This window comes from Trematomus bernacchii, unplaced genomic scaffold (assembly GCF_902827165.1).
Source record: "Trematomus bernacchii unplaced genomic scaffold, fTreBer1.1, whole genome shotgun sequence".
NCBI lineage: Eukaryota > Metazoa > Chordata > Actinopteri > Perciformes > Nototheniidae > Trematomus > Trematomus bernacchii.
In genome coordinates, this window is record NW_022988043.1 from 9,570,491 (window position 1) to 9,590,286 (window position 19,796).

The following is a 19,796-nucleotide window of genomic DNA, read 5'->3' on the forward strand; positions in this document are numbered from 1 at the left end:
TATTTAGCCCCTGTTAACAGACATCTGCACACACACACACACACACACACACACACACAGAAAACACAGACACACACACACACACACAGAAAACACACACACACACACACAAAGAAAACACACACTTCCAGGGGGCCCACATTTCAACTTGAGTCAGCTTGCCAAGTAAGAAGGTGAACGAGAGAATGAGAGAAACTAATCAGTGAGAGTGAAGAAGAAATTCAACTGGAACTTGTATTTTGTCTGCACCTTGTTCTGAAAAAAAAAATATCTTCCAACTTTTTAGACAGTATTAATCTTCTAATACTGTTTATTGCTGCTGCTATGTGCTGCGTTTTGTTTCCAGACGACATGACCGGTTTCTAACCAAACTAAAAACGAGACATGACGAGAAGCTTCCTGTGAAATAAACTCGTTTCAGCAGCCCAGAGGACAGGAGGAGAGTTATTTATGAAATTATAATGGCTGAGGTGATCAGATCCCACTTCTCACCTGACCCTTATGTAACTTTTAAGTTAAAACTTTTACTTTGTAGATAATATAAATAATTAAAAAAATGAGCAAAAAAATTTAAAAAAATAAAAAAGTTTTAAAAACTGAATGGCTTACTGTGGTTGCTTTGCATTGTGGGTATTTCATGTGTTTCTATATACAATGAGAGAATTTAGAGCAGAAAACACGCTTAGCCTCGTCCATTAAAAGCTGTTTTGTGGCAGGAGTACTTTTACTACCTTTTCCTGGAGCTTTTACTGCATGTCGCTGCATCATCATCATCCACTTCTCACACTGAAGTCACATGATGAAGAGTGCCACTGTTAGATGTGGTTGAAAAGGCTAGTGAGTGGACCTGAGTTAAGATCCTTTTGCAACACACAAGCAATTACATATAAACAGTGGTGATAGTAACTTAGTAGATTTACTGGGGTACTTGTACTTTGAGTATTTCCATTTTATGCTACTTTATACTTCTACTCCACTACAATTCAGAGGTACATTTTGTACTTTTACTCCACTACATTTATTGAATACCAGTAGCTACTAAACAGATATGGATTAAGGTTGTGAAATATAATCAACACTTAAATAAGACTTCAGTTCCACCTGAGGCCTGTACTACGAAGCTGGTTCAACCTAACCTGGATATGTTGGAGTTAGCCGGTTGGCCTAAGCCAAAACATACGCGCTGGCGCTAAACTGTACTACGACGCTGGATATCAAGTGGATCGCTCAAGCCGCCGTGTCCTATCTAGTTAGGTGCGCGTTCACATGAAAGGGGTGGTATTTGGAGCATTCGACCAATCTCAAACACGGAGAAGCGTACTGACAGCGCAGCGTCATACTTCCTGAATGAAAAGTGAACTTTAATATTAGTCAAATATGAAGAAGTTAAACTTTAAACATCCATGACTTAAACACTTTACCCAGGATAAAAGCCACATAGCTGCACCTGCAAGGTGAATACAGCTGGTAAAAGAAAAAGTGTTTGAATGCGTACATTAACAGGTTTATGAAATCACTGCCCCGTCCAAGACACGAGTGGATCTGACTTTAATTACATTTGACTCGAGTGTTTCGTCAACTTAATGTGTTGCTTAAAATAATACTTCTGCATACAGTATGTGACACTGAGTGTTGCACGGCCAGATACGGCTCAAGAAGCTGACTCAAATAAGGAAATATATGATACATTATGATGTGATATGATATGAATGATAATGGGACACATCGACGTCTGCACTCAGTGCCATGGACTGTACTTAATGTTACTCTGATCCGGTTACTTATGTCGTGGCAGATATTTAAGTAAGCTTTCTTAACGCTAATGTTATAATAGTCAGATTGCTCTGAAGATGGGAGGGGATATTCTATTAATTTTCACGGCCGTCTTTCCTGCAACGGCAGTTTTTCTGTATTTCCTCTATCCTGTAATATGAATTGATCGCTTTAAACTCCGCACACGGAGCTCTGATTGGTCAGCAGGCGGTGCTTTCACTGAGTTGATCTCTTAGCCTGCCACCTAACCTCCTCCGGAGCAGGTTTGCCGCTCAGCATAAGTTACCATGGAAATCTAGCCTGCTAAAAAGAGAACCAGCGTCGTAGGACCGGAAAGCCCGAGATTTCCCTGAATTTAGCCGGCTAAGCGAAAATCCAGCTTCGTAGTACAGGCCTCAGGAGTAAATTCAAAACCTAACATTCACAGTATACAAAGTCATTCAAACTAGCTGCACCTTTACCAGCTTTGATAACACTTTACTGCATCAATAACTATAATCAAAATATTTAATATATATTATTCTGAAATGGGCTAATCTGCAGAATGAGTACTTTTGATGCTAATACTTCTGTACTTTGAATGCAGGACTTTTACTTGTAACAGAGTATTCCTACACTCTGGTACTTATACTTTTACTAAAGTACATGATCTACGTACTTACCCACCTCTGCACATAAACGATGTAATGTCACGGAAAGTGAGGCTTACGTTATATCTTCTAATCTTATTTGGACTCAATGGAGAGGACATAATATTTTGGTTCCATCTAGATTCTGATTTAGTAAATCCACTTATCGAGGCTAACAGCTGACCTGGAACACAGCGTAATGAAACAGTTTATCTGTCACCTCCTTCTGAATAACAAGGACACACACAGACGTGAAAGAGCACACACACAAATCCCAAACTGATCATGAGTCTTTTTATGGTTAGGTTTATTTTACAAAAAGTCAAATATACAGTTGATATATATATATTTAATATAATTTAGATGCTTATAACTGAAAGGGATGCAAACACATTGAAAGAAAAGCTGCTGTGGGGGGGGGGGGGCTTTAGGGCTGGAATGTTTACAGTGCTGAGTTAACAAACAGGATGAACAGTATTGAGGACACAACTGGACATTTGAAAACAAACACCGGAGAGAGTAGAGGTGTTGCTGGAGCGCATGTTGAGGATTAAATACACCTGAGGTACACCATGATTGTTGTAAGTGCTAACTCGATTCTTGCAGACAAATTGAATTAAACCATGACACAGAAGGAAAAGCCAAAAAACGGTAGAAACATGCGGTAGTCCTGGTTTTAAATATAGCATTTCTTTCTGGGACTTTGGCATTTATCTATAAGCAGGTGCAAACATTGAATTCTTAATCCAGTCATCTCTGATCTCGTCTTTCATACATACTAAGGTGTGAAACATTGGGCGTCTCAGATATTGCACTACACAAGTTCTGCCCCACATCACACCCTGAGCTTTCACAAAAGGGGAAAAGCAACAGCAGCTTTCTGGCAAAGGCACAGTCATTCTCCCTTAGAATAAAAACAATATCAGCAAATAGAGGGGACTGATAGTCAAAATAGTTATTGTTACCGTTGCTTTCCTTTATCAGAGATAAAACAGAGAGGTGATTTGTTTAGACTCGGGCACATAGAGGCAGGAAGATCAACCGTACTTTTGCCAAAAACATCCTTGTTTTTGTTCCCCTTATAAAACACTTAAAAGATGTCAGTCTTGATCAAGATGATACATATAAGAGAACTACAAAACCATTGCCAAAATGTTCCTTTGGTAGACGAAGCTGACCTATTGCGGTCGTGTTCATGAGGACATTTGGTTGCATTTAGACATTTCTCTTCTTTAAGGAAAGGAAACTACACTGAGAAGAAGGGCAGATAAGACGGGTCTTATCCACACGTTAGGCATACGTTCACTGAAGGTACATCTTAAACAACTGCTAAAGTTAGTGTTAAAGCAAGGTTAGAAAACAGACAAGTCCTGGCAACATATTTCCCTAAAGCATCCCGTCGCTAAAGGAAGTGAAGCTTCAGGTGTTGAAACTAAATTACAGAACATTTTTGGTGTGTGTCAAAACGACTGCTCACTGTTTATGGGATATTTTGTGTTTTTTGAGAGGAGAGACAACAGGTAACTGAAACTGATCTACAAAGGCTGATCTCAAGATGGACACACCAACGGGTCACTAAGAAAATCAGCTGTTTGCTTTGGTAACCACTTCATCTTTTGGATTCCTTTAAATACAAATGTAGTAATGTCAGCTCTTGACAATAAAATTCACACATGAGCTGAAACCAAACCTCCCTCACAAAGTCTCTCACTGAAACCACTTTTATTAAAACGTGTATAAAAATATCGTATTTATCCGCCTGCTGCCGTTTTGAACTTGTACATAAAAATACTAGGAAAAATATTTAATGCTATGAGTGTAAAAAATAGAGAATCAAGATTTGCCTTAGAAAGTTGTAAGAAAATAAATGTTAAAATCGACAGGAGCTGCATCGCATTAGCCTGCTTTAAGGCTTTAAGGTGAGATTAATGTTAGCATGTTAGCTGAGATAATATCTGACCTGAAGTCTGTTTCATTTGTTCTGAATGTGGGACTAATCTGATAGAAATGGGCTCTGATGGTGGAGGATTAACTCTCTGTTTTGATCTTGCGGAGTGTTTCCCCCTTTCCCGCTCTGTGGAGTGAAGCTTTTCAAGTTGATGTTTTATTGGGGCGCATTTTTCAGCTTTTTCCAAATAAAAAAAAGATACCTTGGGAATGCCAAGGCTCATTTTGGAGGGGCAGAATACTTATTGAGCCTCATTACTAATTCGTAACACTTTTACTTAAATATATTTTGAGTAAGAGTGGAGGGTATGTTGTGCCAAATAATATACTACAATATTATTATGATATTACACAAATATTTTGGCCACATCGTGTTGCCGTCAGGAGAAAAGAGATGGATTACTCTTCTCCTGATGGCTCCTCTCCCACCACTGTAAAAATGAAATATCATAAAAGATAACTTTGTATCAAGTGTTTAAATTCATCAAATTAATACAGGGTTATAGAAAAAAATATATAAATTATATTATTGTATTTATATCATTAAATGTACTTTTTGTGGCAGGACTTATCTCTGTGAGACCATGTGACACTTTGTGCTTACTCAGAAGATAATGCTGCGTACACAAGGCCTCGGTGCTGGACATGTAACATGTGACACTACAGATGGTATTTTGGCAAACCTAGCAGTGAGTATTGGGACAGACTCCAGATCAGTGCTGATGGACACCTCGACTCCTCCCACATGAACAGAGCACACACAATAAAAGCAGTGCTGATGAAAGTTGATAATAATTCCTGGTTCTGTCTCTGCCTCAGCGACGGGCTGAAGTGATGGAAGCACTTCAAAGTAACAGCTTCCCACCTGACTTTTCCCCTTTTTAATGTCTTTTTTATTTTTTTCTATAAAAGAATCTGTGTATACAAAATACACATTGTTGTCAAAGTGCACTGAAAGCGTTGTGCACTTAAATATGAAATAATGCGCAAAAGGAGGAATATCTAATATAACATGTAGGCACTCTGAAATGAGAGTGCTTTCTCATTTCTGTGTTTGTACACAAAGCTCTGCGTGTGGAATGGGCTGGGGGACAGCTACACATGTGCCCCCCCCCCCCGCTCTCACACTGAACCTCAACATCAAGAAAACGAGAATAGTCATCATACTCAGCACTTTTATAAAACTCCCAAAAATACATTCACTGTGGACACTGGGTGGAGGCTGTGAGGGTCGGACACTGGTAAACACACTGCCAGCACAGACTGTGTGTCTGTGTGTGTCTGTGTGTGTGTGTGTGTGTGTGTGTGTGTGTGTGTGTGTGTGTGTGTGTGTGTGTGTGTTGACATCAGACAAAGTCTTGAAGCTCAGCAAAGAGTCTGCTGTGATCATGTTAGCATCCTGCGCTCTCTCTCTGAGAGTCTCACACAGACATGTGCAGCCGGGTGGGGGGGGGATCAGATGTGTGTATCAGGGTTTCCGTTAGCCGGTAGTTACCGGTTTTTAGCTGGTAAAATGTATTTAAAAACGGTAAATTCAAAACCTGCCAGTCAAAATGTCCGGTAATAATAATCTGTCGTGGCAGCGGAGCTGTTGGCGGTTGTCAGAGCAACATGTACTGGTTGTCAGAGCAACATGTACTGGTTGTCTATCGCCCTCTTGCGCCCCCGCTCTGGCTCCAGCTCGTAGTCTGAGTCCCGCTGAGGGAGGTGGGGGTGGCGGAGCAGGGGTCTCCTCCCCACAGATTCACTCTGGAGAAGCGGAGCTGGGGCTGACGGAGGAGGGTCCGGGGCGGGGTTGATGCGGGTGGAGGGGCGGCCCGGGGGCTGGGCGGCGGCCCGGGGGCTGGGGGAGCAGGAGGAGCGCGGCTGGCTGCAGTGAGCCAGGCTGGGCTCTGAGCTCCAGCGGTGCAGAGAGAACGGGACCAGGAGGGCGCCCGAGAGCTGGCCTGAGGGAGAACATAAAGAGGGAAAGAGATTTTAGTATCAACACGCAAAAACATACCTGGAAGAGAAAGACAAGGTGACCTACAGCTGGTCATTTGTTATTTTTCTATTAACTTGTTGTCATTTTGAAGAGTTTTGTGATGAGTTAACTTTCTTGTGTTTTCACATTGGGACGCCTTGTGACGCCTTTAATACATAGCAATGTATACTTGTTTCACCAATGTGAACAGTTCCAACAAAGACTTCAAATGATGTCATTTTGCTTTTGGTTCAGAGAACGTGGCAGCATTTCACAACCAAAAACAAAACTTACAGAGAAGAAATGTGTTATGTAACGAGGTAAACCATGTTTTTATCCCCTCTGCATTTAGCACCCTCTCTAAATGTATCCTGTGAGCCAGAAGAGGAGTCCCTCCCCTCAGGTTGGGTACAAGTGGTTTGGATAATCTGGCAACATTTTATTTTTAAACCTGGATTGTTTCCTACCCTACTGAACTTTGTTGTCGCCAAGTGACCATGTTACAACATCCTGGCAGTAACTTCTGTACATGCAATGTTATCCCATAAACAATAGAACCCAAGTTGTATTAAACATGTTGATGTAAACATAAAAACTCAGTCATATCTCTCTGAAACAGTTGTGATATCTGAGAGCTGGATGGGGGGTCTCACCCTGTGACGGGGGGCTGGAGCCCGCCACCACGAAGCTGGACAGAGTGACGGCGCCGGCGGCTCCGCACTCCAGCGGGATGGGGAAGAGGCGGAAGTGACTGAGCATGTCCATCACAGAGGGGAAGCGCAGGTGCTGGACCCTGCACTGACCCCACTCTGTCAGGGAGAGGCGCAGGTGCTGCAGGGACACAGACGTGAGGAAGGGAAGACATCAAGAAAAGATACATTTCACACTGTTTTTATACTGAGAATGAGCTTAAAGGTCACCTATTATGCAAAATCCACCTTTTCATGTCTTTTATACATCAACATGTGTCCCCTCTGTGTAAAGAGATTCTGAACGTTTCAGGAGAAAAGATTCGCTCTCTTTTTTGTTCTTTTTAACCAAATATCTCTCAGAGGGGCGTGGGGAGGGGCTCCTTATTTTCATCTAAGTAACAGACAGAGAATCAGCACTTTTGAAACAGAGGGGTTGTGGGATGCTACAATGCACGATCTGTTTGGTATTTGGAGCCAAACACTTCAGAGACATGTTTTGTATATATCTAAGACCTATAATATATTGATGAAAAACAGTATAATAGGGGACCTTTAAGGTTTTCACTATTAGAGGTACGTCTGCATAATGCTTCCTCATGTAAGCATTTACCAGTGTTAGGAAATGAGGTGGTTACTAGTTTGACGCATTCAGGGCAAATAAAAAGGAACAATGTGGGTTTGGGTTTATATTGCTACATTTTATCGGTGAACCACCTCGGCTGCGAGTCTCAGTGAGACGTACCTTGGCCTTCCCCTGGTAGTTGAAGGTGAGGACGTAGTCTCCTCTCCGTGTCTCGCTCTGACGGACCAGAAACACCCCGTGACCCTCCGGGCCGGAGCTCTGCACCAGGTGGGCCGCCTTGACCCTGGAGATGGGCCCGTGGAACCATGGGTAGGAGAACAGGAAGTGGTCGGCCTTCTGCACGACCTGCTCAGGCAAGGAGAAGGTGACAGGGCCTGGAGGACGGAACAGAGAAACAAATGGTTAAATTATTGATTTATCATAAAGCTGGACCAATCTATTAATATAAGAAAATAATCAAATGATTACTATCTGTAATGTGAACGATTTCTTTCGTGTTGACAAACCTACAATGAATCCTTACCCACTCTAACTCAGCAGGGTTATTTTTATTGAATGTGATGGCCCACGTCTCAACAGTTTCATTTCAGTCCCTCAGCTCTAATCAGGGTTGTTTTCAGCCGCAGCTGCTCCAAGTAAATAAGCTATAAAAACCTTCTGTGCACTTCCTGCTCGCACCAAGCGGCAAATGGAGAAAGTTAGTGACATGTGGAGCGGCTAAAGAGCTACATTTCCCTCAGGAGATGTTAAAGAATCAAATGGAGCTAAAGGGAGAGTGCTGGACTAAAAACTCTAAAAATAAAAATGCTGCATTGATTTGGAATCACTGGGTCAAATGAAGCTGTTGAATAACTGAAACTGGAATCAGCTGCTGATAAAATCAATTAAAGTAAGAATGGAGGTATTCAAAATGACATCTTTCGGTTGTTTATGAAGTCCATAAAAAAAGCCTTTTTTTAGAAGACTGCATTCAGAATTACAAAGGGAACGCGAGGCTTATAGCAGGGTTATAACTCTTTTTAAAATGAGCACACAAACACTGATTGTTGGAGGAAGTGTCTCCTCACCCCCCCACCCCACTCACTTTGACTCCCTAACTCTGAGCTCCCTCTGTGACTGGCTGGAGCCGAGCTGTCTGCTGGGGGGGGGAGAGGCTCCAGATCCACACTGCCTGACCTGAGGACAGAAACAGATTCAGATTACACACACTGCATCAACACATGTTGTTCTCATTGTGGACCACCTGGGGGGGGAAATAGGTCACTTTCATGATTATTTCATTTCATTGTAAGACATCGTTTCCCATCTGGGTTTCACCATCTGTCTTATAAGAGCGCTGCAGCTCTGTTTGTGCTGGGAGATCAGTGTCTTCTTTCAGAAGTGTGGTGAAAACACATTGAAGTTGCTGTAAAAAAAATAGGCTGCATTTAGCGTCTGTAATTACACCAGTGTCTCCGAAAAAATGTGTTGACGTTTTATTGATGTCAACATGCCACATATCACTTTTCAGTAGGATGAGGGAAAGCAATAGATATGGGTAGGACATTAAAGAGAGGTGTGTGAGTGTGTGTGTGTGGAGGGTTTAGTGAACATGGAAGAAACAGCAGGCTGAAGTAACACAAAGTCACCAGGCACAGACAGGAAGTGAGGCCAGTTCACATCTGAACTAAGACTTACTGTTCTTCTGACACACACACACACACACACACACACACACACACACACACACACACACACACACACACACACACACACACACACACACACACACACACACACACACACACACACACACACACACACACACACACACACACACACACACACACACACACACACACACACACACACACACACACACACACACACACACACACACACACACACACACAACACACACACACACACACACACACACACACACACACACACACACACACACACACACACACACACACACACACACACGGTTAAAGAGGGAAGCCTGAGCAGATCCTGCTAAAACGCTGACTTGAGTTTGCTCTGAATAACAGGAAGACATGCCTCCTTTCTCCTCACTCTTGTGGGGTCTTGTTCTTCTATCTTTGTGAGAATCAGCTCACGTTTTATTATTATTGCAAAGTGAGGAGATTTTGCAGAGAGTGGACATCTCAGCCAGTCAGCAATGCTACACCTCCCACATCCGGTACACACTCACTGACTCTCTTGGTTTATAGTCTCGATTTGGGATGAGGGCGTACGCAGGCCTTTTTTCCACAGCCAAAGTGTATGACAGGAAAAGCACAGGTGTTACTTATAATGATGGCTCTGTTCTATTCAAGGGTCCCAGTGAGCCATAGCAGCACAAACAATATGAGTCCCCTGAAACAGAAACACCTGTCTGTGCTTTTCCTGCTGGGACATGCGCTGAGAAAGGCCTATCGTTTCTCCAAGGGCATTCATGGTGTTGTACCCAGTTGTACGCGCGCAGTGTGATGTAAGTAAGCGTGTGAAGAATGAAAAAGAGGATTGACTGCACACCTGGTGAATCCCTGTGTGAAGTGGCCATTGTGTGAGAGCTGTTTGAAAAGGTGTCTACAGACAGGCTCTAAACCAACAAAAGAGAGGGCTGTGTTTTTTGACTCAAAATTGTCCTGACTGTGGACTTAAATGATTTTGACAAGCATTCAGTTTAATGAAGTTAAAAGACTAGTTGGAATGTGACAGTTCATATGCGGACAAAGGATGCATGATAAAAGGCCCGCTCTCTGAAATCAGTCATAAAAGTGGGTTGAAAGAGAATTTGGGGGATAGAGTTTTAAAGGTCAGATTTCTTCTCCGAATTCACATTCACATCAGATTAGAAGATTAAAAACGACACATATTTGGCCCTATATTAGGTTATTACAGATGTATTGGTATTGGGGTACATGCCGGCTGAGAAGTGTCCCCATACAAAAATGCCAAACTAGGATTGAGGTAATTTTGTAAAATGTCTCAAAAGGAAAGTTTGTTCATCAAAGAATCTTCCGTTCAGGATGAAAGAAACACATGTATCAATAAGTATCATGTTATGTAATCATGTGAAATGCATTATTGGCTGGACTAACGCACACACACCCACACTTGAATACATTCCTGCACATGTTTACTTTGTGAAGTATCTGAACAAACAGTGAATTCGAGAGTGAACTCTGACTTCACCTCCACACTTGATGAGTGTTCACTTACTGTACCGCTGACTACTGACTGTGTGTGCGTGTGCGTGTGCGTGTGTGTGTGTAAGAGCATTACAGACATCTGCAGAAATGAGAAAGGTCCTGAGATTCTCCCAAGTCTCAGACCTCCCCCACACTTCCTTTCACACACACACACACACAATCACGCACGCAAAACACACAGACGAGTATCCTCTGAAACAGGTCACATTTTTTGGGTTGAATCCTAATTTCTTCTGATAAAAGATAGATTTTGTCACACTGAAAAGAATAGTATTCGTGCAGTATGCCTCTGTACAACAGCATTAATATGATAATCCCTAAACAAAGATATTTGCCCCAAATTCTCAATTTATGGGCTATAGCTCCTTTGAAAAAACATCTCAACCTTGAATTTCTACATTTCTAAATGTTAACTTCTTTCCTGACTTTAATAACTTAAAAAGTCGTGTTCAACAACTTGAATTGATTGCACAACGTTGATCATAATACTCCCCCAGAAGATGTGTTAGCTCTCACAGGCTGAGTGTAAATATTAAGTTGACTGCTGAGTTTGATGAATTATTATTTCCAGGAATATTTACAAGACTCAAAGTTGCTCCAGTCTGTCAATCCCAAAAGCTCACACACACAACGCAGAATCTTTTTACTTGCTAACACAAGTGACCTCAATTATTATTTCATGACTAACATTTCGGTCGGAAAAAGTGATGTAATATAACCTCTAATTTGTGGTTACAAAATGAGTTGGAACTTGAGTCATGAGTTTGACTCACACTGCTCAAAAAAGTTGAAATATTCAAAATGGAGAAAATCAGCTTCAGGTAATAACAAGTATTGAAGTCCTTGTTTTTTTTAAGTGTGTCTCACCTGTTGCTGATACATTCTTTTAGCTCTGTGGTCCAGGAGCTGACCTGCTGGTCGTTGTCCGTCTCGAAAATCAGACTACCTCGATTAACCTGCAGAGACAAAGAAGCTTTCAAACATACCATCCATATTACACAGACACCGAAGTTCAAGAAATGGCCGAGACGCATAAAAAGGCCAATTTTCTAGTGCTTCACATGCACTGGCAGCAGGCTTCATATTGCTTTTTTGATGACGCAAAAGTAGCCAGGTATTTTTATTTACCCATTTCCTTTAATAGAAGGCTCATTTATTTTCAGCAAAAGTCCGGCTACTAACATGGGGGGAAAGTAAGCACACTTTCCATTATTGATGTGTAAAACTACGATCAAAACCAAGGTGGAAAGATGCCGTCCCGCCCACCCATTCTCAGTGGTTAAATTACCCAATGTGTCTTACACTAAAAAAAAGATCCGTTACTCAGTCTGTGGCTCAAGTAGTACGTTCCATAAGGTATGGGGACCATTCCTAAACACTTTCAGAAGTCATGCTGATGGTGTACTCTTGCAAAATTATGATTGTACTAGTATTATTATCACTGTCATTATTAACATTACTACCACTATTTGTATTCATATATTTATTTTATTTTTGTTTCTTTTTCCATTATTCTGTCTTTTGTCCCAGACTCCCAGCTACTCTCTTTTCTTTTCTTTTCTACTCCAGAAATGTCATGTACATGTTTTCAGGTCTGATCTTGGGGAAGGGATGAATGTGTAATGTGTGATTGTCTTAAAAAATCTAATAAAAGTATTTCTGAGAAAAAAACTGCTATCAAATACTTACTGTTGTCTCTGTAGATTACAATTTTCTTACAGGCATTCTTTGTGGCTATACTGTATTTTGGTGATACAATGGAGGATGTGGATGGATGTCTGAGTAGTGAACACTGATGTAAGAAGTTTTCTGTGGATGTTTTGAGTTTTTCCCCTCATGTAAACACTTGCTGTGACTTTGAACCCACAAGGTGGTGAGTGTTTAAACTCAAGAGACAAGGTTTGGGAGGAGAATAAACCAACAAAGTCAAAATGAAGACCGTTTGGTGAGTTTTGTTATGAAATGATATGACACAAAGATTGTCCTGTTTCCTCTTCATGTTGAATTGAGGGTTGGAGTTCAAAGCAAATGTGTATGTCAACAACACGGTGGGCGGAAGGACGGAGGGACCTGCACAGTACATAACGGTATCGTCCGCATAAAAATGTAAGGTTGCTCCATCGACATTTTCACCTAAACTATTGATGTAGATGGAGAATAAAAGTGGACCTAAAACAGAACCTTGAGGAACACCATTAGTAATGTTTAACCACTCAGAAGACAGCCCATCAAAATGAACACATTGGGACCTTTCAGAGAGGTAGTTCACAAACCACCCTACTGCATGGCTGGATATGCCAATACTGAGTAGCCTCTGCTTTAAGATGCGATGATCGACGGTATCAAACGCTTTGGACAGGTCACTAAATAGAGCTGCACAACTCTGCTTATTATCTAAAATACTCGCCACATCATTCACCACTTTCATTGTGGCAGTGATGGTGCTATGTTGCTTTCTAAAGCCTGACTGATGTTTAGACAGGATGTCATTTGTACATATAAACACCTTTACCTGTTCACTCACTAGGCATTCAAGAACCTTAGCCAGAACTGACAAAAAAAAGCCTGTACATACCTTTAAAACAAATGTGTTTAAGTTGTCAGGCATCTCCAGCCGGTTGCAACGACGGACTTCTTGGATATCTGAGCAGTGAGTCGTCAGCTTGGGACAGGAGGCCTGAAAACATCATGAAGAAAAGAGACGGTCAGAAATACCCAACGCTATCTCATGGGAAGAAAGAGATAGAAGAAACTGAAACAAAGAAAAGTGAGTAACTGAGTGTGAACCTTCTACACTCCAAAATTATACTCCAACAGATAAATGTATTTTCAGAATATATATATATATATATATATATATATATACACACACACACACACACACACACATATATATATATATATATATATATATATATATATATATGTATATGTGTGTGTGTGTGTGTGTGTGTGTGTGTGTGTGTGTGTGTGTGTGGAGGAACTGAGTCTTCAACCAGCCTCAGCTACTGAACAACACATTTGACAGTTGTTTTAAAAGTGTGTCTATGCTACTGTAAGCATATATTCCTGCTGCTACTACTACTACAGATCTTCAAGTCAGTGGTAGACATGTTAACAACCTACAAAAGGGAACAAATGTGTTTTTCTTTTTATTAATCAAAGTTGGTTTTGTATTGAAAATTCAGTAATGACAGCCAAATATGGTATGGCCATTTAGGCAACCTACGTAGAATTAACTTAATATACCTACTCCAGAATTGTTATACTGTTTATATCTGATGTAATATTTTTCATTTTATTTTTACTTTACATCACGCTACAGGCCAGTCTGCGAAGAAGAACAGCGAGGTGGGGGGTCAACAGTTTAAAGAAATGATCTAGAAAATGGGTCTCTGGATAAATATAATGGCAAATGGGATGTTTGATTCTAGAAAGTCAAATGAACCTTCCATTATCTGGACGACAGATATTCCATAACCTTGGCAAATATAAAACAAACTTTATAAACATGAGCATAATAAGCTGCCTTAATTGAAATGTAATGCAGGAGTCAAACGCTCACATTTGTTGCTCGATTGTACATTAGTCATTTTCTTACTTAAATATCTAGCAAATCAACAATCAAGTGGCTTGTACTTGCAAGAAAACTAACTTCCTTCACGTAAGATAGATATAATGGAGTTGACTTCTGAGAAGGGTGTCACTGCAACACGTCTGATTTGATCAGTTAAGCTAAAGATACCACTAACAGCACAGGATGTCCATGTGTACATCGTGTGTATATGTGTCTGGACGTGTGAAGCCTGCAACTGAAGCCTCCCTCAGTGACAGAAAGGCAGTGAATCACATGAAAGAAGAGCATGATGGGAGCTCTCATGGTTGAGCTATAAGGTCGACCCCGACAGGACAAAGTGAGTGAGATACGAGGGGCTTCATGGCGGCACACCGTTACGAGGAAATTATGCTGGGACAAAACCATCAGTGATCCTTGCTTTAAGCACTAATAAACAGACATGTGGGTACTTCAAACATGATGACCTGCAGCAAAGCTCGACAGGACGAGAGAGAGCGTGTGTGTGTGTACAAATCACTGATAAAGCGAATCGGAGCCTTCGAACACACACACACACACACACACACACACACACACACACACACACACACACACACACACACACACACACACACACACACACACACACACACACACACACACACACACACACACACACACACACACACACACACACACACACACACACACACACACACACACACACACACACACACACACACACACACACACACACACACACACACACACACACACACACACACACACACACACACACACACACACACACACACACACACACACACACACACACACACACACACACACACACACACACACACACACACACACACACACACACCTCTGAAGTGAAGCCTGGGTGACAGCTGATAGAAACACGTGGAGACACAAGAGTCTGCAACTATTATTATTAGTTTAAAACCGTGTGTGTGTCATGTGTTGGCTTCCTGTGTAGATATAACGATCAGTTCATTGACTTGGGGACTGAACAATATGAAATGTCTTCATAATTATCCTGTCCAAAAGAGTTCACAAACTTATCTCTAGTTGCAGCTCTTCTTATGCATACAAATATGAAACTGTGTTTTTTTTTTTTTCAAGTAACCACCTAAAAGGAAATCAACCAAATTCATAAGAATAAAAGAAAAGTATGACTAAAAAACGTAAAATCCTTAAGACAATTTTATTATTTGGAGAGGTTTTAAATATTATCACCAAGCCCAGGATGGAGTCTCCTAAAATTATATTTGATCCAACAATTGGGAACAAAGTAACCCTTCTCCAGCACACAGCGTGACACTAACAAGCTACATTGGATTAACATGAAACCCTATGGGGACAAACGAATATGCAAAAACATAACAAAAAAGGAGAGGTGGAGGGGGGAGGGTGGCGTGAGAGAGCGTGAGCAGCAAAAGGAAACAGACGAGACGGTGAAAGACTCGCCGTTGGTGGGAGAGGAGGGGGGGATGAAGAGGGAGGGATGAAGAGCAGAAGAAGGAGCGGGAGGACAGATTCCAGGGCTTTGTGCACCGAATGAGTTAGAGTCTATGTGACAGTGTGTGAGCCTGAGGAATGTCTATGATAATCCTACACACACGCACATAAACACAGGCACACACACTTCAAAAGAATAGATTAACCCCCACTGGACACATTTCTTCAGCTAGCCAGTGATGTGATCGATGCAGCAACTCCAAAAGCTTCAGCCGCAGCGTGTAATAATATCAATGAGAAGCAGCGTGACACAGATGAGCTGGATGTGACTCATTTACAAAGATCTGACTCAGGGACTCTGGAACTGACTCAAAGTTGTACTGCCACAGGATGTTAAATTCTGCTTCTTCAGATTCAGGTTAAATCGGTCAGGTTTTCTTATAACTAGAGAGTCAGAAAGATGTAATCAATATGTTCTCAGAGGAAACGTGCGCATGCTTCTAGGAAAGTGTGCACTCCAAGCACGTACGGAGTAAAACACGACTGTTGATATTGTACGAGATACTTTGCAAAAACACATGATTGTCGATTTGTAAGAGACTCGTAGTATACATGAATGCTACAGAGGCTGCTAAGAGATTTAAAAACAAATCAATAAAGTAAATACAATATTTTAGGAGGTGCATCGTTTAATGGTTGCCTTGGAAACTGCTGACAAAACAATCTTACTTCAAGGTTGATCAGGACATTATTTAGATTTTTTATTTAAATTGCTGTTTGGATATGATAAAAATATAAATGTAATTATTTAAATAATTAATAATCATTTATCATATTTCCAGCAAAAATATAAAACCTTTTTCTGTTTCGATATCCTGCTTTTCTGTTTTTTTTCAATCTTAAACTGAGGATAAAAACTACTTTTTGTGGGGTTCTGCAAAATTGTTACAATCATTTTTGAATGTTTTCTGACATTTAAAAGTGATTAACTGAGAAAATAATAATTGTTAATCACATCCCTACATGGAACACATTTAAAATGAAAAAGATACGACAACATTTGACTGGAACCAGTTTACTTATATTTGGACATCTATCTATTTCATCAACGTCCTAGGTACACAGGATGTGTACCTAGGACATGTGGTAATGTGTGTATGTGTATGTGTATGTGTATGTGTGTGTATGTGTGTGTGTGTGTGTCTCTGAGATGGGGTGTCTCATTGAGAGATATTTATTGAGATTGTGAATGAGTTTCTGACTAAGAGCATCTTTAAGGAACCATATGTGTCTGTGGGGGGGGGGGGGGGGGGGGGGGGGGTGGGGGGGGGGGGGAGCAGGCAGCAGATGTCTGACTGGTTGAGCAACACGCCTGCTCTCTGTGAATCCACTTCATCAAGGGAGCAAGTTCAAGCTCACAGCACACTACAGTCTGTAATACTCCCGAGAGAGGGCACACACACAAACACACACACTAAACAGCTTTTACCCTTTGTTTAATCTAAACACAACTCCTTCAATATTATTTCCTTAAAAAACACCGCAAACAATGTGGGAACACTTTGTGAGCATTCATCTTTGAAAGCATGATGAATATCAACCACAAAGAGATACAGAACAACCAAAGAGACACAGAAGGACCACATGAAGGCTTAAGATGACAACCTAAAGAGACTCATAGCGTTGTCTTTACTTGTATCCATTGTCAAATCTGTCTAGGCTGTAGACTATTGGAGTTACAAATAGCAGCATTTCACTGATATGTTTTCATTTTGGATTCCTTTTTTTGGCATCAATTTATGACTTTGAATAAACAATCTAACGAACAAAATGTGACCTTTATTAAAGCCAAGAACCAGGGCTTTAAAGGTGGGGTAGGTAATTTGAGAAACCAGCTCGAGTGCGCTAGATTTTGAAAATACACAGCCGGAGAAAATCTGCCACTTCCTTATAGAGCCCCTCCTCCAACACACACAAACGCGCGCATGACCAATGAGGGCACGAGATAAGTTTGTGCACAGATGGAAGGCTGACAGGCAGGTAGGCCATCCAGTTATTTTAGCCGGGCCAGCTAAAATGATTGGTCGTGCTTTTTACAGCGCTACGGCTTCCACTTAAGATATTCATTGCTATCGGGATGTTAAGAGCATTCCATGGAATATAACAAAAAGTGTATCTCGAGCCGGTTTCTCAAACTTACCTACCCCACCTTTAAATGTTCATTACTGGTGTGCAGGGGTTTGAGAGACTGGTTTCACGAATAGAGTTTGAGTAGTCTCTGAAAACACAGCAAAACATTTAGGGAGGGTTTTTCAAAATGTCTTTAATGAAACCTTTTGTCATTTGCCTGCAGACTTTGAGTCTAAAGGCTTAATGTTCCTCATCCGAGAAGTGGAACCAATCAAAGGTCACTGCATACTCACAGCTCCACTATTTCAATAATAATAATGTATTCCGGACAATTTCTTCCATCAAGTGTCTCCTTCAGGGGGACTAAAAGCAAAGGCCACATGTGGAAATGTCTCACTGCATTATTGATGCTTCAGAGCTTTGACTGAGTGTAGATCCGTTTCAAGATGAATTTGACAGGAAGAACAAAGAGAGACTGGAGTTTTATCAGAAACATATTATTGAGATGTAAAAAGCAGGCATTGAAATCCTGACACTGTGTTTTACAGCTTGTTTCTTTCTTTTCAGGACTTTTTACATGCAACTATTTCAGGTGTTTTCAACCACAGCGTGTTGAAAACCTATTTCCAGTAGAAACGCATGACATTAAACAAAGGTAAGTTCAAGAATTGTAGTTTTATTTGTTGATCCACCGTTTGAGTTTCGATTTTCTTCGTTGCCAAATGAGGAAATATATGAAATATTCAAACCCAAAGTTCAAAATTCAACAATTTGTGTTGTCATTTCATCAAAAGGAAAGAAATAGATCTCGATCATTTTATACACATTCGTCCAAAAGGATATATTTATAAACACAATCACATGTGTAAACATTCCCTACAGTAGTAATGTTGGAGGATAAATGGAATCAATATGAGATGGCCTATTTATTAAAAGATCAGCTTATAGTGGAAGTGTTGGTTGTAGCCCTATTAGATATTCGAAACCTTTAGCAGAGCTGCATCATCGACACACCTTATCCACAGTTTACTGATATACTTGTACGTTTTTTTGGCAGCTCAAATAAGAGTGTGTAACATGTTAAGCTGATGGTGATCTGTGTATTAACTATTCAGATTTCACTCCTGGGGATTTTCAGGTTGAGTCAACTTTCACTACTATGTCTCAACCACACACACGCACGCACACACACAGAATATCAGACGCAGATACGCAACACTGACAACACATCGTAGATTTTCACATTATATTTATGCACGTCTTTTCTGTTTCTATCAGTCCTCAGTCGTTCCTGTCCTCTAATGTTTTTGGTTTAATGGTTGATTTAGCAGTTAACTTAATGTTTAATACAGAGGCATTATTTATTATTGGATATACATATTTGTGCATAACTTCCCCAGCCAGGGATAACAGGTGAACATTATTGGCATCTGTTTTTGTAACACTATATCCACATTTATACCAATTTTAAAAGGTTACATTTAGAAATCAGATCTTTTTAATAATATTTTAAGGGTTTTAACGTTATTTGGCCCCGCCTGTTGTGTGAGGATCAGCTGCATTCCCGTTGTATATCAGTATAAATTAAAGGCATGTGGATTTTGTTATGAACTATGATAGTTTTCACAAGGTTTTGAGATTTTATAGACTAAACAACCAACAGATTATTCAGTTATGTTGATGATAAAATTGTTATTTAGTACATAACACACACACACACACACACACAGTTTATGGAAGTAGCTCACAAAAACCGAGGTGCAGCCGAGCAACCTCTCACCCACAGTCACAAACACATCTACATTTTGAGCGCACACACCCACGCACACGGGTGACACACAGGA

The 19,796-nt window shown here is 40.8% G+C and overlaps 1 protein-coding gene across 3 annotated transcripts in view; it reads right to left on the reverse strand.

The window, feature by feature from the left end:
* Nucleotides 1–2,690: 2,690 nt before the first annotated feature.
* Nucleotides 2,691–19,796, reverse strand: part of sh2b3 (SH2B adaptor protein 3) — a 46,896-nt gene continuing 29,790 nt past the window's right edge. For all 3 annotated transcript variants that reach the window (XM_034117500.1, XM_034117501.1, XM_034117502.1), the window contains exons 3-8: nt 13,363–13,464; nt 11,655–11,743; nt 8,672–8,763; nt 7,747–7,961; nt 6,966–7,143; nt 2,691–6,295 (exon numbers count right to left, since the gene is read on the reverse strand). In XM_034117500.1, coding sequence (XP_033973391.1) covers nt 5,973–6,295; nt 6,966–7,143; nt 7,747–7,961; nt 8,672–8,763; nt 11,655–11,743; nt 13,363–13,464 — 999 coding nt within the window. In that variant the 3' untranslated portion in view covers nt 2,691–5,972. The remainder of the gene's footprint in view (nt 6,296–6,965; nt 7,144–7,746; nt 7,962–8,671; nt 8,764–11,654; nt 11,744–13,362; nt 13,465–19,796) is intronic.